Raw genomic sequence first — 25,399 nt, forward strand, 5'->3', positions numbered from 1 at the left:
ATTTTCTCTTCCCATATCCTCTCTCTCTTTTCCACCTTCCCTCTTCCCATATCCTCTCTCTCTCTTTTCCACCTTCCCTCTTCCCATATCCTCTCTCTCTCTTTTCCACCTTCCCTCTTCCCATATCCTCTCTCTCTCTTTCCCACATTTTCTCTTCCCATATCCTCTCTCTCTCTTTTCCACCTTCCCTCTTCCCATATCCTCTCTCTCTTTTCCACCTTCCCTCTTCCCATATCCTCTCTCTCTCTTTTCCACCTTCCCTCTTCCCATATCCTCTCTCTCTCTTTTCCACCTTCCCTCTTCCCATATCCTCTCTTTCTCTGTTCCACCTTCCCTCTTCCCATATCCTCTCTCTCTCTTTCCCACATTTTCTCTTCCCATATCCTCTCTCTCTTTTCCACCTTCCCTCTTCCCATATCCTCTCTCTCTCTTTTCCACCTTCCCTCTTCCCATATCCTCTCTCTCTCTTTTCCACCTTCCCTCTTCCCATATCCTCTCTCTCTCTTTTCCACCTTCCCTCTTCCCATATCCTCTCTCTCTTTTCCACCTTCCCTCTTCCCATATCCTCTCTCTCTTTTCCACCTTCCCTCTTCCCATATCCTCTCTCTCTCTTTTCCACCTTCCCTCTTCCCATATCCTCTCTCTCTCTTTTCCACATTTCCTCTTCCCATATCCTCTCTCTTTTTCCAACCTTTCCTCTTCCCATATCCTCTCTCTCTCTTTTCCACCTTCCCTCTTCCCATATCCTCTCTCTCTCTTTCCAACCTTTCCTCTTCCCATATCCTCTCTCTCTCTTTCCAACCTTTCCTCTTCCCATATCCTCTCTCTCTCTTTCCAACCTTTCCTCTTCCCATATCCTCTCTCTCTCTTTCCAACATTTCCTCATCCCATATCCTCTCTCTCTTTCCAACATTTCCTCATCCCCATCCTCTCTATTTTCCACCAATCATCTTTCCATTTTTTTTCTCCTTCATCTGTTTCCTCCTCTCCTCCCCTAGCTTCATGCTGATGTTGAACTGTTGCTTCCTATCTTGATGGAGCAGGTGAGGGGTCTACTGTGTGTCTAGGTGGGTGAGGGGTCTACTGTGTGTCTATGATGGTGAGGGGTCTACTGTGTGTCTATGATGGTGAGGGGTCTACTGTGTGTCTATGATGGTGAGGGATCTACTGTGTGTCTATGATGGTGAGGGGTCTACTGTGTGTCTATGATGGTGAGGGGTCTACTGTGTGTCTATGATGGTGAGGGGTCTACTGTGTGTCTATGCTGGTGAGGGGTCTACTGTGTGTCTATGATGGTGAGGGATCTACTGTGTGTCTATGATGGTGAGGGGTCTACTGTGTGTCTATGATGGTGAGGGGTCTACTGTGTGTCTATGATGGTGAGGGGTCTACTGTGTGTCTATGCTGGTGAGGGGTCTACTGTGTGTCTATGATGGTGAGGGATCTACTGTGTGTCTATGATGGTGAGGGGTCTACTGTGTGTCTATGATGGTGAGGGATCTACTGTGTGTCTATGATGGTGAGGGGTCTACTGTGTGTCTATGATGGTGAGGAGTCTACTGTGTGTCTATGATGGTGAGGGGTCTACTGTGTGTCTATGCTGGTGAGGGGTCTACTGTGTGTCTATGATGGTGAGGGGTCTACTGTGTGTCTATGACGGTGAGGGGTCTACTGTGTGTCTATGATGGTGGAGTGTCTACTGTGTGTCTATGATGGTGAGGGATCTACTCTGTGTCTAGGACGGTGAAGAGAATCATCCTAGAGAAGGAGCTCAGCCTAAAAGAGACTCTGAAGGCCATGGGATCACTAAAGAGCTCCTGGGGGTCACCTGGTTCATAGACTTCTTCCTTGTGATGGCTTCCAGCACCTCCATGTCGGCCCCATGTCGGCCCTAGTTGGCCCCATGTTGTAAATGACCAAAATGACTAGTTAGTCAATGAGTACCCCTTTCCTGCAGTCAAATGATCAAATTGCCCTCTAGTGGCCTCATGGATGGAATGTTATTTTTATTTACATAATTAATAAACTCTTCTTTTTTTTTTTACCTGACGAAAATTTGGTGTTTCTATGTCAAACAGTTTTGTTATTTTTCAGTCTTCTGTTATGTGTGTAATATGTAATATTGGGATGAAAACTCAAAATTGAATACATTTCAACTCTGTATCTGACACAGTACAGGTATCTTGTTTTTGTAAGCCGTGTGTGTGAGGTGTATACTTTTGTTTCAAAGTAGATTTGTTTAAGACTACCAAGAAACACTCTGTGTATCCCTGATTTAGCCCACTGAAGCAAAAGGTTGAACAGCAGTCTAAGGCACTGCATCTCAATGCAAGAGGTTTCACTACAGTCCCTGGTTCAAATCCAGGCTGTATCACATCCGGCCGTGATCCGTAGGGCGGTGCACAATTGGCCCAGCGTCGTCCGGGTTTCGCCAGGGCAGGCCGTCATTGTAAATGCAAACATTTTTCTTAACTGCCTTGCCTAATTAAATAAAGGTTCAATTAAAACTTTTTTTTTTTTTAACATTGCTTTACAGAGCAGAACCTTTTCGGTTGCAGTTTGGAGTGTACTGTTGTGACCTCTAGTGGAAGAATAGGGGAATGAAATGTTCAACTTTATCCGACATAAATTTGTGATAATAACTGATGTGACGTCACCCTGTATATTTTTGTTTGTTTGTGAATCAAGTAAATAGGGACTGACTCTAAACACTAACAAAGCCAATGGATGCTTTATTCTGTCTTCCAGGGTGGTACAGGTGTTGAACTACAGCAGCCGTCTGATCCTGTTCCTCTTCCCGCTGACAAACACTACGGCAGACATCTTGCAGGGTTCCCCGCTGAGGAGACTAAAGTACCAGCTGACGAGCTGCCATTACCAGGACCAACGAGAGAGGCTAGGGAAGGGGAAAACAGAGGAGGAGGAAAAGGTACATTTCTGAAAAAGAGGGTAAATAACAACTTTCTTCAGGCAGTCAAAACACATTCACATCATCCACTTGTTGTCTTTTCAGAAAATAACTAAGTGGAGTAAAAAAAAAAAAACATATCAGGGCCATAGGGTCTTTGACTCAGCCCAGCATATATATATATATATATATATATACAGTGCCTTGCGAAAGTATTCTGCCCCCTTGAACTTTGCGACCTTTTGCCACATTTCAGGCTTCAAACATAAAGATATAAAACTGTATTTTTGTGTGAAGAATCAACAACAAGTGGGACACAATCATGAAGTGGAACGACATTTATTGGATATTTCAAACTTTTTTAACAAATCAAAAACTGAAAAATTGGGCGTGCAAAATTACTCAGCCCCTTTACTTTCAGTGCAGCAAACTCTCTCCAGAAGTTCAGTGAGGATCTCTGAATGATCCAATGTTGACCTAAATGACTAATGATGATAAAAACAATCCACCTGTGTGTAATCAAGTCTCCGTATAAATGCACCTGCACTGTGATAGTCTCAGAGGTCCGTTAAAAGCGCAGAGAGCATCATGAAGAACAAGGAACACACCAGGCAGGTCCGAGATACTGTTGTGAAGAAGTTTAAAGCCGGATTTGGATACAAAAATATTTCCCAAGCTTTAAACATCCCAAGGAGCAGTGTGCAAGCGATAATATTGAAATGGAAGGAGTATCAGACCACTGCAAATCTACCAAGACCTGGCCGTCCCTCTAAACTTTCAGCTCATACAAGGAGAAGACTGATCAGAGATGCAGCCAAGAGGCCCATGATCACTCTGGATGAACTGCAGAGATCTACAGCTGAGGTGGGAGACTCTGTCCATAGGACAACAATCAGTCGTATATTGCACAAATCTGGCCTTTATGGAAGAGTGGCAAGAAGAAAGCCATTTCTTAAAGATATCCATAAAAAGTGTCGTTTAAAGTTTGCCACAAGCCACCTGGGAGACACACCAAACATGTGGAAGAAGTTGCTCTGGTCAGATGAAACCAAAATTGAACTTTTTGGCAACAATGCAAAACGTTATGTTTGGCGTAAAAGCAACACAGCTGAACACACCATCCCCACTGTCAAACATGGTGGTGGCAGCATCATGGTTTGGGCCTGCTTTTCTTCAGCAGGTACAGGGAAGATGGTTAAAATTGATGGGAAGATGGATGGAGCCAAATACAGGACCATTCTGGAAGAAAACCTGATGGAGTCTGCAAAAGACCTGAGACTGGGACAGAGATTTGTCTTCCAACAAGACAATGATCCAAAACATAAAGCAACATCTACAATGGAATGGTTCAAAAATAAACATATCCAGGTGTTAGAATGGCCAAGTCAAAGTCCAGACCTGAATCCAATCGAGAATCTGTGGAAAGAACTGAAAACTGCTGTTCACAAATGCTCTCCATCCAACCTCACTGAGCTCGAGTTGTTTTGCAAGGAGGAATGGGAAAAAATTTCAGTCTCTCGATGTGCAAAACTGATAGAGACATACCCCAAGCGACTTACAGCTGTAATCGCAGCAAAAGGTGGCGCTACAAAGTATTAACTTAAGGGGGCTGAATAATTTTGCACGCCCAATTTTTCAGTTTTTGATTTGTTAAAAAAGTTTGAAATATCCAATAAATGTCGTTCCACTTCATGATTGTGTCCCACTTGTTGTTGATTCTTCACAAAAAAATACAGTTTTATATCTTTATGTTTGAAGCCTGAAATGTGGCAAAAGGTCGCAAAGTTCAAGGGGGCCGAATACTTTCGCAAGGCACTGTATATCTCTCTCTCTCTCGCTCTCTCAGCAGCAGCGCGTGTAGTGACAACTCTTAGATTTAAAAAAAACTCACCTTGTTTCTCTCTCTCAACTTTGTTATTGAAAATCTAGCTAGCAAGCAAGAGAATTTGGCTCATGAGATAATTAATAACCAGAAATGAATGGACATATATTTTATGTTCTTTAATGATTTATGTTTATTGACAAACACCTCAGAACTCTATAAACTTAAATAAACAATACAAATAAATATGAATAAACTATAACCAATTCAGAAGGGGGACATTTGCACCGTGAAGAACAGGTGGTTAAGTATCTGATTATCCTTCCATTATTAACAAATACCCACTTAATTCCTAATAGTGTCATCTAGTATTATGCACAGTAAATACAGCCGGAATTGAAGCCGTTGTGTTCTGTCTCCTTAGCAAATTGACTCCTGCCTCACCCACATTCTTACACGTCAGCTGTGTATCCAATGTCATTTCAAAGGTGAACAAGCGTACATTTTCGCTCTTAATTCTGTGAAGAACATAAGGTGTTTATTCTCCGGTGAAACAGAGCAGTACCTGCTTTTACAAACAGCTAGACTGCCCACGACAGCTGAAACAGAGCAGTACCTGCTTTTACAAACAGCTAGACTGCCCACGACCGCTGAAACAGAGCAGTACCTGCTTTTACAAACAGCTAGACTGCCCACGACAGCTGAAACAGAGCAGTACCTGCTTTTACAAACAGCTAGGCTGCCCACGACAGCTGAAACAGAGCAGTACCTGCTTTTACAAACAGCTAGGCTGCCCACGACAGCTGAAACAGAGCAGTACCTGCTTTTACAAACAGCTAGACTGCCCACGACAGCTGAAACAGAGCAGTACCTGCTTTTACAAACAGCTAGACTGCCCACGACAGCTGAAACAGAGCAGTACCTGCTTTTACAAACAGCTAGACTGCCCACGACAGCTGAAACAGAGCAGTACCTGCTTTTACAAACAGCTAGACTGCCCACGACAGCTGAAACAGAGCAGTACCTGCTTTTACAAACAGCTAGACTGCCCACGACCGCTGAAACAGAGCAGTACCTGCTTTTACAAACAGCTAGACTGCCCACGACAGCTGAAACAGAGCAGTACCTGCTTTTACAAACAGCTAGACTGCCCACGACAGCTGAAACAGAGCAGTACCTGCTTTTACAAACAGCTAGACTGCCCACGACCGCTGAAACAGAGCAGTACCTAGCCAACTGCTTTGCCCTAGTCTTTGGAAGGCCTGACTAAAAGTCTTCTTGTTTTTAGCTGATAGGAGGAGAACCCGGGGTGGTGGTGTGTTGCAATAGCCAATCCGTGACAAGGAAGACGAGTTGTGCGTTCCCGAGACGCCGTTCTGCACATCACTGTTGTACTCCTCCGTTGTTTGTCTGTTTGTGTTCCGCCTGTTAGCTTGCATGACTCTGGCCATTCTCCTTCCACCTCTCTCATCAACGAGCTGTTTTCACCCACAGGACTGCCGCTGCCTGGATGTGTTTTGTTTGTCGCACACCATTTCCGAGTAAACTCTACACCGCTCAAACTCAACTCTGGACCTGGAAACCAGTTCCACTGCTTTGTTTCATTGTTCCCTCTCTAATCGGGGACTGATTTAGACCAGGGAAACCAGTTCCACTGCTTTGTTTCATTGTTCCCTCTCTAATCGGGGACTGATTTAGATCTGGGACACCAGGGAAACCAGTTCCACTGCTTTGTTTCATTGTTCCTCTCTAATCGGGGACTGATTTAGATCTGGGACACCAGGGAAACCAGTTCCACTGCTTTGTTTCATTGTTCCCTCTCTAATCGGGGACTGATTTAGATCTGGGACACCAGGGAAACCAGTTCCACTGCTTTGTTTCATTGTTCCCTCTCTAATCGGGGACTGATTTAGAACTGGGGACAATTCATTATCAGGTAGAACAGAAAACCAGCAGGCTCCGGATCTCGTAGGGTTGAGTACTCCTGCCCTAAACACTGTCGTGTTTCAAAAGCCAAGGAGGCCGGACGTTTCTGAGGTACCGGAACCGGTCAGCCTGGCACCGACGATCACACCGGAACCGGTCAGCCTGGCACCGACGATCACACCGGAACCGGTCAGCCTGGCACCGACGATCACACCGGAACCGGTAAGCCTGGCACCGACGATCACACCGGAACCGGTCAGCCTGGCACCGACGATCACACCGGAACCGGTCAGCCTGGCACCGACGATCACACCGGAACCGGTCAGCCTGGCACCGACGATCACACCGGAACCGGTCAGCCTGGCACCGACGATCACACCGGAACCGGTCAGCCTGGCACCGACGATCACACCGGAACCGGTCAGCCTGGCACCGACGATCACACCGGAACCGGTCAGCCTGGCACCGACGATCACACCGGAACCGGTCAGCCTGGCACCGACGATCACACCTCGCTCAAAGTCGCTTAGGTCACTCGTTTTGCCCATTCTAACGTTCAATCAAACAGTAACTGAATGCCTTGATGCCTGCTTTATATAGTAGGCCACGTGACTCACTGTCTGTAGGATCTAAATATTTGTGTGAACTGGGCGGTGTACCTAATACACTGGCCAAAATGACTGTTAAAAGCATTTGTTGCTCATTGAATTCATTATTTAAATGATGGTGCGATTTTGTAAGCCTATATGTACTGTTTAAACATGAAGCTTTCTTCTGTGCATACAATTTTTATGCATATGCCAGATAACTGATTTGTATGCAAATGAGAGATTCTTGAATTGTCTGAGATAATAATTTCGAATAAATATTTTCTGTAACAATGATTGATTCTTTGCGAAATATGCACGACTCTTCTTTAAGATAAAAGACTTGTCTTTTTAAATGATCACAATTATTTATTTCATATGTACACTTTGTGTACAAAACAAGTTTGTCGAAAAAATGAGTTTGTCTATAATTTAGTTTGTCTAGAATTTGTACAGGATGCAACGGTGCCCCTTACATCTAGTAACACCTGAGAACTGGACGGATTGTAGTTAGTTTGAACGATAGATAAGTAATGCATAACTAAATCAGCCTCAACTTTCTCCCAAAGTTAAAATCATCAGGTCGTTTTGTTACTTTCAAACATATGTAGAGGTGGAAAAGAATCTAATTTAGAATTTAGAACATCTGCTAAAGTTCCATTTCTTCGTTGCTTCTAGATCACTTCTTAGTTAACCGATTCCATTTCCCCTTCTCTACTTACTCTGTAAACTGAAAATAGCCCTGATACACTTCAGCCGCAACAAATGTTGTTACAAGACGACTTCCTAAACGGGTATATCGTAGCAAGTTACAAACTCTTTTCTTCTAGGAAATGCACAATAACTTATTACAAAATCATATGGTAGATTATATATACTGTAACTCCAATCGTATATTCATAATTTAATAATTTCGGGTGATTTCCACCGTCTGAAGACGAAGAATACCAACAGCACCTGACCCTTCAGTAGCTGCATTGTAACAGTCAATCAATCCCCCTGATCGGTTAAATAAATCAATTAAATAACTTATCAATATAGCTGTGTCTCAAAGATTGAATTAAACATAATCAATACACAATCCACAACAGTGATGACACAATACTTTCTGTGAATTCTGTCCTTGATAGTTGTTGAAAAGATAACAGACCATTGCCATGACGCTAGATGAAGGAACAGCCAATGGGGTCTTCGTGCTTTGTGAGAAATACAGAAACCCACCAATCTCCAACAGCGTTTCCGGCAGGTTGATGCCTCTAATACTCCTCAGTCAGAATGGTATACGTTTTCTCGTGTGGTCAGAGGAGGAGTGGGATAATTGGCATGCGCAGGTGTGGGTAGTCCTTAAACTCCCTGGTGTAGGCTTTATGCTTCCCATTGGCCCAGATGGTCATCTGGATCAAACCAAAGAAGGTGAACAAGGCCACTGTGGAGAGACAGATCCAAAACAGATTGTACCTTAGTGGCAGCACAGTGCAACACACACACACACACACACACACACACAGACAGACAGACGTAGTAGTGGGAAAATAAATGCGTGAGTGAGTAAAATTACCAAAGTATTCATTAAATATGGGAAATAAACCTGAAATTCGTAAAAATGTATCAAAAAGGATCTGAGTCAACTGACCTGGAAGACACTGGGTCATGACAGAGAAACTTGCCCAGGCTCCTACCTAAATGAAAGAAATACCCATAACCTGTAACACCATTGATCATTTCAGAAACCATAACCATTAAGTCACAATATGTTGTAGCCATAGAAACAGGATCTATTTCTATGGTTCATAGCCTTCATCCTTACCTCGTAGGTATAATTGGGACAAGACACGAGGAAGAAGAGCCATGTGAATGGGTTCTTCGTCGGGCGAGGGAACTTTCTGCACTTGGGCCCACCTTCTGCCTTGAGGTTATTGAGGGCCACGTGAATGGAGAAATTACCAGCCTCACAAAGCTGCAGTCAAAACACAACATCCCGTTTAACACACCGCAAAGTCATCTGTAATAATTATTTATCGTGTTCATCACCCTCATCGGGTGTTTTGTCAACCAATACGTACCACAAATATAGCCAGTGCGTAGTTCACCTGCATGTCCCCATACGCTGTGGAGAGACATACACCATTTGGTTAGCTGGATGTCTGCTTGAGAGAAGTGATAGTGTTATTATTCAGATATACCTGCGTATAAAGAGTTGAGGAGGGGGCTGTATGTCTTGTTGAGGCACTGAGTGGTCGGTTTGAATGATAGAGGACTTACATGGAGGCGTGTACAGCGGATGGTTGATGTAGAAGGCCAACCACGCAGAGAAGGTCCAGTAATACACACAGCTCTGACAGAAAGAGAGGGAAACACCAGTAATACACACAGCTCTGACAGAAAGAGAGGGAAACACCAGTAAATCACACTGTCAATTTGGTAGTGTTTATTTAACTAGGCAAGTCAGTTAAGAACAAATTCTTATTTTACAATGACGGCCTACACCGGGCCAAAACCCGGACGGTGCTGGGCCAATTGTGCAGCGTCCTATGGGACTCTCAATCAACGGCCGGTTGTGATACAGCCTGGATTCAAACTGTAGTGACGCCTCAAGCACTGAGATGCAGTGCCCTTAGACCGCTGTGCCAATCGGGAGGCCAATATATTGTAAAAATAAATATTTTGAATGAGATCCAGATGTACTGCAGATAATACTGCAGATAATACTGCAGATAATACTGCAGATAGTACTGCAGATAATACTGCAGATAGTACTGCAGATAATACTGCAGATACTACTGCAGATAATACTGCAGGTAGTACTGCAGATAATACTGCAGGTAGTACTGCAGATAGTACTGCAGATAATACTGCAGATAATACTGCAGATAGTACTGCAGATAATACTGCAGATGGTACTGCAGATAATACTGCAGGTAGTACTGCAGATAGTACTGCAGATAATACTGCAGGTAGTACTGCAGATAATACTGCAGGTAGTACTGCAGATAATACTGCAGGTAGTACTGCAGATTATACTGCAGATAATACTGCAGGTAGTACTGCAGATAATACTGCAGGTAGTACTGCAGGTAGTACTGCAGATAGTACTGCAGATAATACTGCAGATAATACTGCAGATAGTACTGCAGATAATACTGCAGATGGTACTGCAGATAATACTGCAGGTAGTACTGCAGATAGTACTGCAGATAACACTGCAGGTAGTACTGCAGATAATACTGCAGGTAGTACTGCAGATAATACTGCAGGTAGTACTGCAGTAGTAGCAGTGTATTAAAAACCTTTGATAGGACAACGACAGAAGGTGACTGTATGTTTTGTATTGAGAATGTGAGGAGCAGTGGTTGTTATTGTCCATATACTGTAAATTAACGTAGCACTGTAAAGTACGCTAGTGATACTGTAAAATACATGGCTTCGAAGTAAAGTAGCCCACGTTGGAGCAGAGGAAGTCCGTACCCTGACTGTAGTCCTGAGAGGCACGGTGCCATGGGAGAACCGGTGCACAAAGACGGTCTCAATCAATCTCTTGATGTAGTGGCAGGTGTGACAGGCACAGGCTAGTCTGAAGGAGAGAGAGAGAGAGAGAGAGAGAGAGGTGGGAGAGAAAGAGAGAGGTGGGGGAGAGAGAGAGGTGGGGAGAGGGAGAGAGAGACAGCGAGGTGGGGGGAGAGAGATGTATTGGGAGAGAGAGAGGTGGGGAGAGAGAGAGGTGGGGAGAGAGAGAGGTGGGGAGCGAGAGAGAGAGAGGTGGGGAGCGAGAGAGAGAGAGGTGGGGAGCGAGAGAGAGAGAGGTGGGGAGCGAGAGAGAGAGAGGTGGGGAGCGAGAGAGAGAGGTGGGGGAAAGGTGGGGAGCGAGAGAGAGAGATGGGGAGAGAGAGAGAGAGGTGGGGAGAGAGAGAGAGTGGGGGGAGAGAGATAGAAAATTGAGGACGAGAGAAGGGGACATTGGACGGAGGCAAAGAAAAGAGAGAGACAGATTAATGTTAGATTGGATCTCATCTGAAGCCAATCAGTATGTTATTGGGTGTATTAGAGTCTGACTTACGTAACCACTGAGTTGGAGCTGGAGGTGAAGGCATCCTGCTGTGAGTAGATATAGGGAAGTCGGAAATAGAACAGAAGGTAGATAAACAGGGGGCCAATGTACTCCGCCAAAAACACCTGCCAACAGCGGAAGAGGGTGCGGTGCGTAAGATGTCCGATGTATTCATTACACATGTCAAATTAACATGCACTCGATGCCTGAAAGAAGAGGCTCTTGTCAAACGTTAACGTCCATAAGAGTCCAAACGGGGGGGGGGGGCTGCAGTTTGAATCAATAGGACTGTGTGTCACAGGCTCTTACCATTGTCCACCCGATCTGTGGACCCAGGTCTCTAAAATACATGGTTGCTGTGGTCCCAACTGGTAGGTTTTGTAATACAGCGTCGTCCTTAAGTGATTTTCCTTCTGAAAAATATATTAAAAAAAACAAAAAAACAAGATGTGAAAATAAAATGCAGAGTTTGGTTTTCCTGTTCCTGTTCAAACAGACCAATGAATTCATCTAAAAAGGATTGTAAGGATACTTCTTACATGGATTTTTTTTTCTTAGAACCAATCAATGTTTCCTGTTCTCTTGTCCTATAAGCTCAAGGTGACCTTACTCCTAACCTGTTTCTGTGGAGGAATAATTGAAAGTAATTTTAGTGTAAGCTCAACGGGGTAGATATTGACCCATTTAGTTTCAGCTAAATGAGATTGCCTTTCCGCTTCAAGTAACAAGCTATATTAAAGAGATTCTCCGCTACTTTTGTATTCTTTTTAGCCAGTAGTTTCTGAAAGTAGCACTCAATAGCCAAGGTCCCTGAAAAATGCATACTATGTCACATATGTGCAGATATGTGCACCATGACATTGCTCTCTCTCTCAGTCTCTGCTGTGTGAGCCGTTGGGCCTAAAGCTGCTCAGACCTCTTGCTAGCTGTCACTCAAATGCGGTGGCAGGTAGCCTAGCTGTTAAGAGCGTTGGGCCAGTAACCGAAAGGTGAAAAATCTGTCGATGTGTCCTTGAGTAAGGCACTTCTCCCTAATTGCTTCTGCATGTCTCTCTGGATAAGAGTGTCTGCTAAATGACTTAAATGGGAAAAGCTCATTGGCTAGAACTCGAATTGCACTTTGAACTACTCTTTGACACATTCAGCTCAAAGCGTGAGGTTTCAAAAATACTTTTCTTAGTCGCCAAAGTACTGGAGTCTTTAAGAGTGCACATGCTGGGCCTCTCGAGTGGGGCAGCGGTGTTAGCTGTGCCACTAGATATTCTGGGTTCCAGTCCAGGCTCTGTCGCAGCTGGCCATGACTGGGAGACCCATGGGGCGGCAAACAATTGGCTCGGCGTCGTCCGGGTTAGGGGAGGGTTTGCCCGGCAGGGATGTCCTTGTCCCATCGCTCACTAGCGACTCCTGTGGCGGGCTGGGCGCAGTGCAAGCTGACACGGTCGCCAGGTGTACGGTGTTTCCTCTGACACATTGGTGCTGCCTGGGTAAGTGGGCGTTGTGTCCAGAAGCAGTGCCGGCTTGGATGGGTCGTGTTTCGGGGGACGCACGGCTCTTGACCTTCACCTCTCCCGAGTCTGTATGGTAGTTGCAACGATGAGACAAGACTAACTACCAATTAGATACCGTGAAATTGGGGAGAAAAAAAGGGGTAAAAAAACAAACAACCCAATCATCTCACATTACGTTGTTTAGCTTGTGAACTTCGTACATTATATTGTCTTAAATATTGAAATTATTCCAATGCAATCAAACGATTCAAAATAAATGAGGGGAAAGCTGATTAACTCAACACTCTAGCAATTTTTTAAATTTGACCTTTATTTAACTAGGCAAGTCAGTTAAAGAACAAATTCTTATTTTCAATGACAGCCTAGTGGGTTAACTGCCTTGTTCAGGGGCAGAACAACAGATTTGTACCTTGCCAGCTCGGGGGTTTGAACTTGCAACCTTCCGGTTACTAGTCCATCGCTCTAACCAGTAGGCTACCCTGCCGCCCTTACCGGTACAGAGTCAGTATGTGGGACACCGGTTAGTCGAGGTAATTGAGATGATATGTACATGTAGGTAGAGTTATTAAGAAGTAGCCAGAGGTTAGAGCATTTGGCCAGTAACCACTGGTTCGAATACCTGTGCAGACAAGGTGAAACACGTGTCGATGTGCCCTTGATCAAGGCACTTATCGGGACATTTTTTTAATTTATTATTACCCAGCACCACCCCAACATCAACAACCTGTGAACGTTTCTATGTTCTGTTGTAAACAAAACACAGGAAGAAAAGTGTTTCCAATGACATCATTGGTGTACATCGTGTGATTTTAGCCAATTATGAGAAGGCATTGCTTACTAATTGGTGGATGATGTTAGAAAACATGTTCTTTACTACAAAACATTCGTAGTATGTTCACGTTCACGTTAATGACGGAGATGATGAATATGGAGTTGATGAAGAAAAAATGATGCTCGTCGAACATCTCGTTCTAAAATCATGGGCATTAATATGGAGTTGGTCCCCCTCTTTTACTGCTATAACAGCCTCCTCTCTTCTGGGAAGACATTCCACTACATGTTGGAACATTGCAGCGGGGATTAGGCCTGGCTCGCAGTCGGCGTTCCAAATTATCCCAAAGGAGTTCGATGGGGTTGAGGTCAGTGCTCTGTGCAGGCCAGTCAAGTTCTTCCACACCAAACTCGACAAACCATTTCTGTATGGACCTCGCTTTGTGCACTGGTGCATTGTCATGCTGAAACTGGGAAGGGCCTTCCCCAAACTGTTGCCACAAAGTTGGAAGCACAGAATCGTCTAGAATGTCTTTGTATGTTGTAGAGTTAAGATTTCCCTTCAATGGAACTAAGGGGCCTAGCCCGAACCATGAAAAACAGCCCCAGACCATTATTCCTCCTCCACCAAAATGTGCAGTTGGCTCTATGCATTGAGGCAGGTAGCGTTTTCCAGGCATTCGCCAAACCCAGTAAGGCCCATTCTACTGCCAATGTTTGTCTATGGAGATTGCACGGCTGTGTGCTCGACTTTATACATCTGTCAGCAACGCGTGTGGCTGAAATAGGTGACAATAAACATCAACAACAACGAAAAAAATACACTTCAGAAACATTTAGACTAACAGTACCAGTAGTCTAAACACATGACTCACTTACTGGGGTCGAGCTTGAGGTCCTGTCTGGCTGGATACAACTGTTGATCTGACACACACACGCAGACACACACACACACACGCACACAGAGTTTAGTTTCAGGTCTATAGTAGTAGTTCCTCACAACGGAGTAGACTTCAGCTGTAGTCTCACTGCCACCAACAGTTCCAGGATCTCTAGACGTGTGCTCGGTCTGTGGCTGTATTTCACGGTTTCCTTGCCTACACACACTGAACCGTTGAAAAAAAAAATCTGATGTGATATTTTAGATTATGGCATTCATCAAATTAGCTCTCATTTATAATCAAATTGATCAAGTTGATCCATACTGTACAGCCAATATATTTTAATTAGGCCATAGCTGTTACCTTTTATGAAGTTATTGTACCATCACTCATTCATATATATTTTATGTACATATTCTTTATCCCCTTACACTTGTGTGTATAAGGTAGTAGTTTTGGAATTGTTAGGTTAGATTACTCGTTGGTTATTACTGCATTGTCGGAACTAGAAGCACAAGCATTTTGCTACACTCGCATTAACATCTGCTAACCATGTGTATGTGACCAATAACATTTGATTTGATTTGTTACTAGACATTCTATCATGACCGGTTGATCAATTTATAGGATAATTACTAATGACATGTCAATACTTACATGACTTGTGAAAAAGTCTCTTGATGTCTCCTATTGTAACGTGGGGCTCCACCTGCAAATAAAGAACACATACGTCAATATGCAAGAATATCGACCAGAGAAATTCAAGCTCAATCAGAATCATTGAACTTTGGAGTAAATCCATATTGTGATTGGGTTTGGATATACAATGCTGTACCTTATCTAGAAAACACAGCTGTTGCCTGGTCCTGCCATCTAGAACCTCCACCTGTAGGAGAAAGCACCTGGTTAGTTTTCTGTATTGCAGCCACAGTGACAGCCTCAAACCCAGCAAGCATGTTCTAGATTTCAGTTTGATGTTCTAGATTTCAGTTTGATGTTCTAGATTTCAGTTTGATGTTCTAGATTTCAGTTTGATGTTCTAGATTTCAGTTTGATGTTCTAGATTTCAGTTTGATGTTCTAGATTTCAGTTTGATGTTCTAGATTTCAGTTTGATGTTCTAGATTTCAGTTTGATTTCTGTCAGAGAGAGAGAGAGAGAGACAATACGCTCGTGGTAAAGCAGTGTGATAATTTGTTGATAGCATTATGCCCTGTCCGCTGACTCATCATCACGACACATTCCCATTCCCAGCCTTAGTCAGTCTCACTCTCAAGGAGAACGTTCATCCCAGAATTCTCAGCGGCTTTTCTAAGCATTACACAACCTACACCAGGCTTTTGTCCACTCTTAGTGTTAAATCATACCTTCGTCGTTGCCACGGAGGTTTTCAACCTTTTGATGCCCTCCATCCGTCTTCTGACCGCACAACATATGTATTGTATAGCCCCGAGTCCTAGCCTGTCTTAACCTACACTACATTGTCACATGACCACAAGAAATAAAAGTGAAGTGCAAAAAAAATGTAAATAAATACTTTATACTTCCTTTTAAGAAGGGTGACATGTTTTTTTTTTTTTTTTTTTTTTTGCGAACAGCTTCAAGTCATAAAGGAACATGTTGGTCTAGGGGAGGTTGCAGTGAAGGCAGATCACCCCCCCCCCCCCCCATCTTAATTAGCCTTTTATTCAGGTGTTGATTTACATCACAGAAGGAGCTGTCTTCGGCGACTGCCCTGAGAAGCACTCGGTGGTCCGTCTGTAGTGTGGAGCTCAGCCGAGCTGGCGTATCTAAATGCCTCTAACTCTATAGTGTAAAATAACCCTCTAATGGATACGCTGTATGCACAGCTAAAGAAAATAACAGGGGGGGGGGGGGGGAGGATGGATAATGAGTCGATTCCTTCCTCACCACTGCTTGCCTGTGATTGGATGCAGTGTTAGGATGTTGGTATTGCATTAGAGAGGCTAGGACATAACCACCTGGTGTGGCGACACTTCTCTGAATCACAGGCGCATGTCAGGAGTTTTTTTTTCTGCCTACCCAAACTGCATTTCCAGGGGCGTTTGTTTATCCTGCTGACTGTGTGGTAGGAGAGCAGTGTCAGGGGTGTCACCATCTTTGTTTTGTCCTGCTGACTGTGTGGTAGGAGAGGAGTGTCAGGGGTGTCACCATCTTTGTTTTGTCCTGCTGACTGTGTGGTAGGAGAGGAGTGTCAGGGGTGTCACCATCTTTGTTTTGTCCTGCTGACTGTGTGGTAGGAGAGGAGTGTCAGGGGTGTCACCATCTTTGTTTTGTCCTGCTGACTGTGTGGTAGGAGAGGAGTGTCAGGGGTGTCACCAGTGTGTTGTCATTTAAAACAGTGTCTCAGTGTCGTGGTGTCCTTGTAAATCTAATTATCAGAGATGTCTCTCTCCTCTCTAGGGGACACAAGGCTCTGCTTATGGATCACGGAGAGCGAGATGGAGGGGGAGAGAGAGAAGGAGGGAGAGTAACTGCTAATCTACAAACATACCAAAGAATAGTTGTAATGTCCAAACCTATAATAACTGACCATACGGGAAGGGCATTTGACTTGAAGACAATAGTACGGACATACCATCCGTCCGCTCCCCTGGCCAGACAACGGCTGTTGTTGTAAATCAGCTCTTTTTCCAATCAGGAGGAATAATCGATAAAAGCACTCAGTTGCTTTCCGTGCTCTCCCTATTGACATCCTACCCTTAAATCTGCCCTAGCCTTCACAGGCATCCCCTATAGCCACTTTAGCCTCTCCTCCACTGTCGTAAATGCACAAAGTAACGATGAGTGATGGACAAGGCTTTCCCAGCAACACACACTAAATCGTGACTGACAGATCCACGGATGATTCTGAGTGCGAGTGTTTTTAGCTAAAGATGCTTCAGTGTTCTAAACTTAAACACTGGGAGGGATGAATTCAATTCATGAATATATTAATAATGTTTTATTTACGCGGCAAACGACCCATCCCGTACATAACTATTTGTCACCTTTAACCATGTTTTCATCCAACCATTTTTATACAAGTAAAATAGGCCTACATCTCAGATAAATTACTAATGACAGGTCTGATGGAAACCGCTAATTGTTGGTAAGCAAAATAAAATACATTCGAGAGTGGTAGATAATTTTTTGTTGTTGTCGGTTAATAGATCATTCAACAAAATGGCAGTGGCAAATATTAGTTTTTTTTTTTCTTCATTTAATTGTTGATTAAAAACAACTGTCGTGTCGCAGTAAATTTGCTGTCACGTGATGCCATTTCGTTTGATCCTCCCAGTACGTCTTGGAAAAGTAGGCTACAGAGGAAATAAATGATGGGTAAATTCACAGGGTGGTAAAAGTGTCCAGTGATGAGCTGAAAACACTCCTTTCCAATACATATTGAGGGTCTTAATATGCTAGTGACATAATCAGTGCTTAAACTAACAATTATCTCATCTCTTAGTCTCGGCGTATCCAGAATCTCATCATGCAGCCGACCCTCTGTCTACGGCAACAATTATCTCATCTCTTAGTCTCGTGTCCAGAATCTCATCATGCAGCCGACCCTCTGTCTACGGCAACAATTATCTCATCTCTTAGTCTCGTGTCCAGAATCTCATCATGCAGCCGACCCTCTGTCTACGGCAACAATTATCTCATCTCTTAGTCTCGTGTCCAGAATCTCATCATGCAGCCGACCCTCTGTCTACGGCCTGCTATCTAAAGACATTGTGCCAAGACCAGAGTTTGCTGTTTATCGCAATACTCTTTTCTTTGCCCAAAACCATAGACAAGAGTTAAGTCTGAGAAGCAAAGGAAAGTGATAATGACAAAAGTATTTTTTTTTTTATGAACTCTGCAAACAGCTCTTTCGGGTAAAATGTGCATTTTTTTTTTTTTTTAGGTGCCAATATTATAATATTTTTTGGGGTGGAAAATCTTTAGACAAAATGGATGGTAACGTAGCTATTGTGAAAGAAATGTAATATACATTACGGTGATTCTTCTGATGTTCCGCTGTGCCGCACAAAGAAAGAAAACGTATCAATACACCAGCAGCCGTGGTTCACCAAACAACAACATGTCAATAAAATAGATACAGGTAAGTCAATAAGGCAGAAGACATGTCTAGACATGTTAGCATGGCTCATGATATTTTGCCAATCAGTACAACACGAATGTGACCGTGAAACAAAAGTATGAATATAATGAATGCTAGTCTGATAGTCTAGGGGTTGCCTTCCACCTTGTGGTCCTTATTTTATGAATGTCTTACGAGACAAATAGTTGAGCGTGCCGGAGATAGTGTTTATAACTAAAGATGCTTTAGTGTTCTAGTTTAGAAACACTGGGAGTGAATTAATGCATTTAAAAAAAATAATGTATTTACGTGTCAAATTGTCTGTTGCCTGAGATAGTGTTTTAACTAAAGATGCTTTAGTGCATTTAAAAAAAAAATGTATGTACGTGTCAAATTGTCTGTTGCCTGAGATAGTGTTTTAACTAAAGATGCTTTAGTGCATTTAAAAAAAAAATGTATGTACGTGTCAAATTGTCCATTGCCTGAGATAGTGTTTTAACTAAAGATGCTTTAGTGCATTTTTAAAAAAAAATGTATTTACGTGTCAAATTGTCTATTGCCTACCCTCCGTGCCGGAGATAGTGTTTTAACTAAAGATGCTTTAGTGTTCTAGTTTAAACACTGGGAGTGTTAATCAAAAGTAATTACAGTTCTTCTGATGTTCCGCTGCACCACAGAAGGAAAGAAAGAAAGAAATATAAAATCATAATAATATACTTTACATTGGACTGGGCAGACTCAGCCCAACTACCAAACCAGTAGGTACAGTATAAAAAGACTTAACAATTATCCTCAAACTAAAATAAATACATAATACCAAGAGTTTATATCTACCTTGCGACCTTTTGCCACATTTCAGGCTTCAAACATAAAGATATAAAACTGTATTTTTTTGTGAAGAATCAACAACAAGTGGGACACAATCATGAAGTGGAACGACATTTATTGGATATTTCAAACTTTTTTAACAAATCAAAAACTGAAAAATTGGGCGTGCAAAATTATTCAGCCCCTTTACTTTCAGTGCAGCAAACTCTCTCCAGAAGTTCAGTGAGGATCTCTGAATGATCCAATGTTGACCTAAATGACTAATGATGATAAATACAATCCACCTGTGTGTAATCAAGTCTCCGTATAAATGCACCTGCACTGTGATAGTCTCAGAGGTCCGTTAAAAGCGCAGAGAGCATCATGAAGAATAAGGAACACACCAGGCAGGTCCGAGATACTGTTGTGAAGAAGTTTAAAGACGGATTTGGATACAAAAAGATTTCCCAAGCTTTAAACATCCCAAGGAGCACTGTGCAAGCGATAATATTGAAATGGAAGGAGAATCAGACCACTGCAAATCTACCAAGACCTGGCCGTCCCTCTAAACTTTCAGCTCATACAAGAAGAAGACTGATCAGAGATGCAGCCAAGAGGCCCATGATCACTCTGGATGAACTGCAGAGATCTACAGCTGAGGTGGGAGACTCTGTCCATAGGACAACAATCAGTCGTATATTGCACAAATCTGGCCTTTATGGAAGAGTGGCAAGAAGAAAACCATTTCTTAAAGATATCCATAAAAAGTGTTGTTTAAAGTTTGCCACAAGCCACCTGGGAGACACACCAAACATGTGGAAGAAGGTGCTCTGGTCAGATGAAACCAAAATTGAACTTTTTGGCAACAATGTAAAACGTTATGTTTGGCGTAAAAGCAACACAGCTGAACACACCATCCCCACTGTCAAACATGGTGGTGGCAGCATCATGGTTTGGGCCTGCTTTTCTTCAGCAGGGACAGGGAAGATGGTTAAAATTGATGGGAAGATGGATGGAGCCAAATACAGGACCATTCTGGAAGAAAACCTGATGGAGTCTGCAAAAGACCTGAGACTGGGACGGAGATTTGTCTTCCAACAAGACAATGATCCAAAACATAAAGCAAAATCTACAATGGAATGGTTCAAAAATAAACATATCCAGGTGTTAGACTGGCCAAGTCAAAGTCCAGACCTGAATCCAATCGAGAATCTGTGGAAAGAACTGAAAACTGCTGTTCACAAATGCTCTCCATCCAACCTCACTGAGCTCGAGCTGTTTTGCAAGGAGGAATGGGAAAAATTGTCAGTCTCTCGATGTGCAAAACTGATAGAGACATACCCCAAGCGACTTACAGCTGTAATCACAGCAAAAGGTGGCGCTACAAAGTATTAACTTAAGGGGGCTGAATAATTTTGCACGCCCAATTTTTCAGTTTTTGATTTGTTAAAAAAGTTTGAAATATCCAATAAATGTTGTTCCACTTCATGATTGTGTCCCACTTGTTGTTGATTCTTCACAAAAAAATACAGTTTTATATCTTTATGTTTGAAGCCTGAAATGTGGCAAAAGGTCGCAAAGTTCAAGGGGGCCGAATACTTTCTCAAGGCACTGTATCCATTGTTTAGCTTGGAATGGTGTATTCACATCCTGTCTTTAACATATACAATTCAACAAATCAAATCAAATCAAATGTATTTGTCACATACACATGGTTAGCAGATGTTAATGCGAGTGTAGGGAAATGCTTGTGCTTCTAGTTCCGACAATGCAGTAATAACCAACAAGTAATCTAACTAACAATTCCAAAACTACTGTCTTGTACACAGTGTGAGGGGATAAAGAATATGTACATAAGGATATATGAATGAGTGATGGTACAGAGCAGCATAGGCAAGATACAGTAGATGGTATCGAGTACAGTATATACATATGAGATGAGTATGTAAACAAAGTGGCATAGTTAAAGTGGCTAGTGATACATGTATTACATAAGGATACAGTCGATGATATAGAGTACAGTATATACGTATGCATATGAGATGAATAATGTAGGGTAAGTAACATTATATAAGGTAGCATTGTTTAAAGTGGCTAGTGATATATTTACATCATTTCCCATCAATTCCCATTATTAAAGTGGCTGGAGTTGAGTCAGTGTCAGTGTGTTGGCAGCAGCCACTCAATGTTAGTGGTGGCTGTTTAACAGTCTGATGGCCTTGAGATAGAAGCTGTTTTTCAGTCTCTCGATCCCAGCTTTGATGCACCTGTACTGACCTCGCCTTCTGGATGATAGCGGGGTGAACAGGCAGTGGCTCGGGTGGTTGATGTCCTTGATGATCTTTATGGCCTTCCTGTGACATCGGGTGGTGTAGGTGTCCTGGAGGGCAGGTAGTTTGCCCCCGGTGATGCGTTGTGCAGACCTCACTACCCTCTGGAGAGCCTTACGGTTGAGGGCGGAGCAGTTGCCGTACCAGGCGGTGATACAGCCCGCCAGGATGCTCTCGATTGTGCATCTGTAGAAGTTTGTGAGTGCTTTTGGTGACAAGCCGAATTTCTTCAGCCTCCTGAGGTTGAAGAGGCGCTGCTGCGCCTTCTTCACAATGCTGTCTGTGTGAGTGGACCAATTCAGTTTGTCTGTGATGTGTATGCCGAGGAACTTAAAACTTGCTACCCTCTCCACTACTGTTCCATCGATGTGGATAGGGGGGTGTTCCCTCTGCTCTTTCCTGTTTCCTAAATCTAGCTTCATGCTGTAGTGTTTGGTTAGAGTTTTCTCTTGTCCCAAATGGCACCCTATTCCCTATATAGTGCACTACTATTGACCAGAGCCCTATGGCACTCTATTCCCTATATAGTGCACTACTTTTGACCAGAGCCCTATGGCACCCTATTCCCTATATAGTGCACTACTATTGACCAGAGCCCATACCTCATATCACTGTATTGCTTAATTTTTTAAAATGTATATATTTTTAAATATTGATCTCACAAATGTTATCATTTGTACAGTTATTTATAGAATGTTTAATTGTTTGGCACATTTGATTTTGCAAAACTTTTTTTCTCGTTTTGCAACAAAAAAAATGTGATTGCAAGTCTCTCAAAAATGAAACCAAGTGATAGATATGTATTGGTTTGAAACCTATCATTGAACAACCCCATCTCTTTTTTTTCTCAACAAAAATCTAATTGACCAACATTTATGAAAATGTATATACGGCGTTTTGAAATGAAAGTCTTTATACAGATAACATATAAGTAAGTGAAACAGAAGAGGTGTCTAGAAATATAAGCATGGCTAATGCTAATGTTAGCCTGTCATTAGCATAGCACTAACATGACCTAAATAAGTATCAGGTAAACTAACGCTAATGTTAGCCTGTCACTAACATAGCACTAACATGACCTAAATAAGTATCAAGTAAACTAATGCTAATGTTAACCTGTCACTAACATAGCACTAACATGACCTAAATAAGTATCATGTAAACTAATGGTAATGTTAGCCTGTCACTAACATAGCACTAACATGACCTAAATAATTTTCAAGTAAACTAATTCTAATTTGCTGCCGTTAGGAGTTGCCTTTCACCCTGTGGACTTTATTTTATGAATATCGGTGGAGGTTTCTCTTCCTAATGTTGTTTGGCTGTAGAGTAGACCACAGCAATGGGAATGTGTGCTAATTTGGCATGCCTTGAGCCTGCCTTGGGCATCCCTGAAACTCTGACTAGCGCTGAGAACAAGGGAATGTGGCTTCCCTGTAACTCTGGCTAGCCCAGAGAAATAGCATAAATGTCAACTGGAGGCCTATAAATTGGCCTTAGATGGCAGATATGTTGCACTAGTATTCAATTACACATGCACTTGTTTGTGGTTAGAGCATAGAAAGAGATCTAGCTAGCCTAACAGACATGCTAGCTATTAGAGTTAACACAGCTAGCCTGGCAGCAGCAAAATTCTGTCCCACCAAGTCAATGGAAGCTAACGCTAATGACATTATTATTGACATTATACAGTAGGTGTGACTTGACCAGTCACCCCATATCTCAGCAGGTCCCTGCAGGCTGCTGGAGGAAACTGAGGAGTTGTTGGCTCAGGGGTTTCCTGCAGGCTGCTGGAGGAAACTGAGGTGTTGTTGGCTCAGGGGGTTCCTGCAAGCTGCTGGAGGAAACTGAGGAGTTGTTGGCTCAGGGGTTTCCTGCAGGCTGCTGGAGGACACTGAGGCGTTGTTGGCTCAGCGGGTCTCTGCAGGCTGCTGGAGGACACTGAGGAGTTGTTGGCTCAGGGGGTCCCTGCAGGCTGCTGGAGGAAACTGAGCTTTCGGTTTCGCTGAGCCATAAAGGGGTTTCACAGTTATAATGAGACGACAGACTGAGGAGAATTTCTCAGAATGTTAAAGTCAGGTTGCCGTGCCGTCCATTTTGTTGTCACAATAGCTCTCGACATAGATGGAGTCTCGTGGGATTAGAAAGGATTAGCCAAAAAGATTTGTGTTTTTTTTCTTCTTTCTCCAGAGCAACAATTTGAGAGCACACTCTTGCTAAGTAAATTACCAAAGAAACACAATGTATACATTTGAGAAAAATCAAGGCAATCAATGGGCCATGCTTCACTCATCATACAGACTTGTCACTAATTGATCACTCTGTTTGGTCTGATGTGACCCATTTATCATTCTAATGATCTTTCCTGACACACTTCTTGACACACAGTAGACTTCCATTTCCTGTCATTAGCGTCGACAAAAAAAGAATCCTCCATTCAACCGAGGCCTCTTCTAAGAGGTTAAAATGTGTGTTGTCGAGTGTCTCAACGCTATGGTGTTGAAGGGGGCTCTCAAAAACACACATACAATAACTGTCCTAATATGCCTAACGCGGACTTGGTGTAGTCATGATAATGGAAGAGCATATTTAACTGTATCAACGTTACGGTTTTCCACTTTTGACCACGACACTATGTAAGAAATGTATATAAAACACATCGCTTAAAAATAACTTCAATCTGTTCATGACCCCTATTACACTCAAGTATACGTCCAAACTCCAATCTTACCTCAAAGAAGGTGGTTCTGCTCATACTGTAGGTTTATACAGTGTGTCCTCGCCTATGTTCCTTAGTTAAAGTACCCCTCACACACACTAACACACACACACTACAAAGGAGCAGCTCTTTCCTCCCTGTGACAATCCCAGAACTGACCCCCCCCTGTCTCTCGCTCGCTCCCATTCCTCCCTCCCTCCCTCCCTCCCTCCCATCCTCCTTCTCTCTCTCGCTCCCATTTCTCCTTCCTTCCCTCCCTCCCATCCTCCCTCCCTCTCTTTCCCTCCCTCCCTCCCTCCCTTCCTCTGCCCTCACTGCTCATCTGTTCATCCGAGAGTAGCATCATAGGCACTCCAGAAACCCAACACCCTCTTTCTCCCTCCCTCCCTCTCTCCCTCTAGCTCCTTCCTTTCTCCTACTTTATGCCAAGCAACTTGGGGAAGCCCATGGTGGGGTATAGGCTAGCAAAAATAGAAAAAGGCCACTCCAAGCTATGGTCAGGAATGTATCTGGGCTGCATATTACTGCTGCTTGGCCAGCTGTTGGAAAGATAAAGAGAGCGAGAGATGGAGGGAGAGAGACAGACAGACGGGGAGGGGGGGGGGGGGGGGGGGGGGGGGGGGTGTAGTGTGTGTGTGTGTGTGCGCGTGTGTGTGGTCTAATATGGGTGTTACCTGATGACATGTACCTCCTGTGATGGATGTTATGTTTGTTTCCTGTTTAGTGACAAACCGTAGGTTGAACTACTTTTAACAAACAGAAACTTCAGCTAGCAATATCAATGTGTGTAGCCATGCAAGGCATTCTCCCAACAACCTTGCGGGGGGTGGCGCATTGCCTCCTGGGTAATGTAGTCTTAATGTTATTAACACATAACACAATGGACAGATCCGAGCGGGTGTTCTTTGACAGGGTTTGGGGTTAGATAAGGTTCACTCACAACAGACACACACATTTCCTAACCCTTAACCCTAAACACAATCCTAACCCTGACGTGTACCCTTACCCT

The 25,399-nt window shown here is 43.3% G+C and overlaps 2 protein-coding genes across 5 annotated transcripts in view; one reads left to right on the forward strand and one right to left on the reverse strand.

Annotated features, from left to right (window-relative positions):
- The window catches only part of LOC110489541 (rho GTPase-activating protein 29-like), a 29,357-nt gene extending 26,476 nt beyond the window's left edge, over window positions 1–2,881 (forward strand). Inside the window, exon 11 of one of the 2 annotated variants that reach the window (XM_036945694.1) lies at window positions 2,749–2,881. The gene's annotated coding sequence lies outside the window, so the exon portion shown is untranslated. The remainder of the gene's footprint in view (window positions 1–2,748) is intronic. The other variant, XM_036945695.1, reaches the window with a different exon arrangement.
- Window positions 2,787–24,540, reverse strand: LOC110489543 (very-long-chain enoyl-CoA reductase). 3 transcript variants are annotated; one of them, XR_005036348.1, is made up of 15 exons: window positions 24,403–24,540; window positions 19,183–19,200; window positions 18,450–18,470; window positions 15,284–15,334; window positions 15,106–15,157; window positions 14,447–14,491; window positions 11,598–11,701; window positions 11,298–11,413; window positions 10,709–10,814; window positions 9,506–9,578; window positions 9,307–9,350; window positions 9,051–9,200; window positions 8,877–8,922; window positions 8,465–8,669; window positions 2,787–2,896 (listed from the first exon to the last, which is right to left on the reverse strand). XR_005036348.1 is itself a non-coding variant. In XM_036945692.1 (14 exons), exons 1-14 carry the CDS (start codon window positions 24,424–24,426, stop codon window positions 8,542–8,544), a joined length of 978 nt encoding a protein of 325 aa, XP_036801587.1. In that variant the 5' UTR covers window positions 24,427–24,540; the 3' UTR covers window positions 7,176–8,541. The 3 variants fall into 3 exon arrangements, 2 of the variants coding, with proteins under 2 accessions (XP_036801587.1, XP_036801588.1); XM_036945692.1 differs by lacking the exon at window positions 2,787–2,896 and having other exon boundaries at window positions 7,176–8,669; XM_036945693.1 differs by lacking the exons at window positions 2,787–2,896; window positions 18,450–18,470; window positions 19,183–19,200 and having other exon boundaries at window positions 7,176–8,669.
- Between the last annotated feature and the right edge of the window lie 859 nt (window positions 24,541–25,399).

This window comes from Oncorhynchus mykiss, chromosome 15, assembly GCF_013265735.2.
Source record: "Oncorhynchus mykiss isolate Arlee chromosome 15, USDA_OmykA_1.1, whole genome shotgun sequence".
NCBI classification, from domain to species: domain Eukaryota; kingdom Metazoa; phylum Chordata; class Actinopteri; order Salmoniformes; family Salmonidae; genus Oncorhynchus; species Oncorhynchus mykiss.

Bases quoted from the DNA above. Each gene is read 5' to 3' on its own strand.
- LOC110489543 (XM_036945692.1), bottom strand. From the start codon at position 24,426: ATGAGCAGAACCACCTTCTTTGAG. The intron at 15,335-18,449 runs GTAATGTATATT...TTTCTCCTACAG, and splicing joins GGAACATCAGAAGAATCACC to GTGGAGGTTCTAGATGGCAG. The intron at 8,923-9,050 runs GTAAGGATGAAG...TCTTTCATTTAG, and splicing joins GTCCCAATTATACCTACGAG to GTAGGAGCCTGGGCAAGTTT.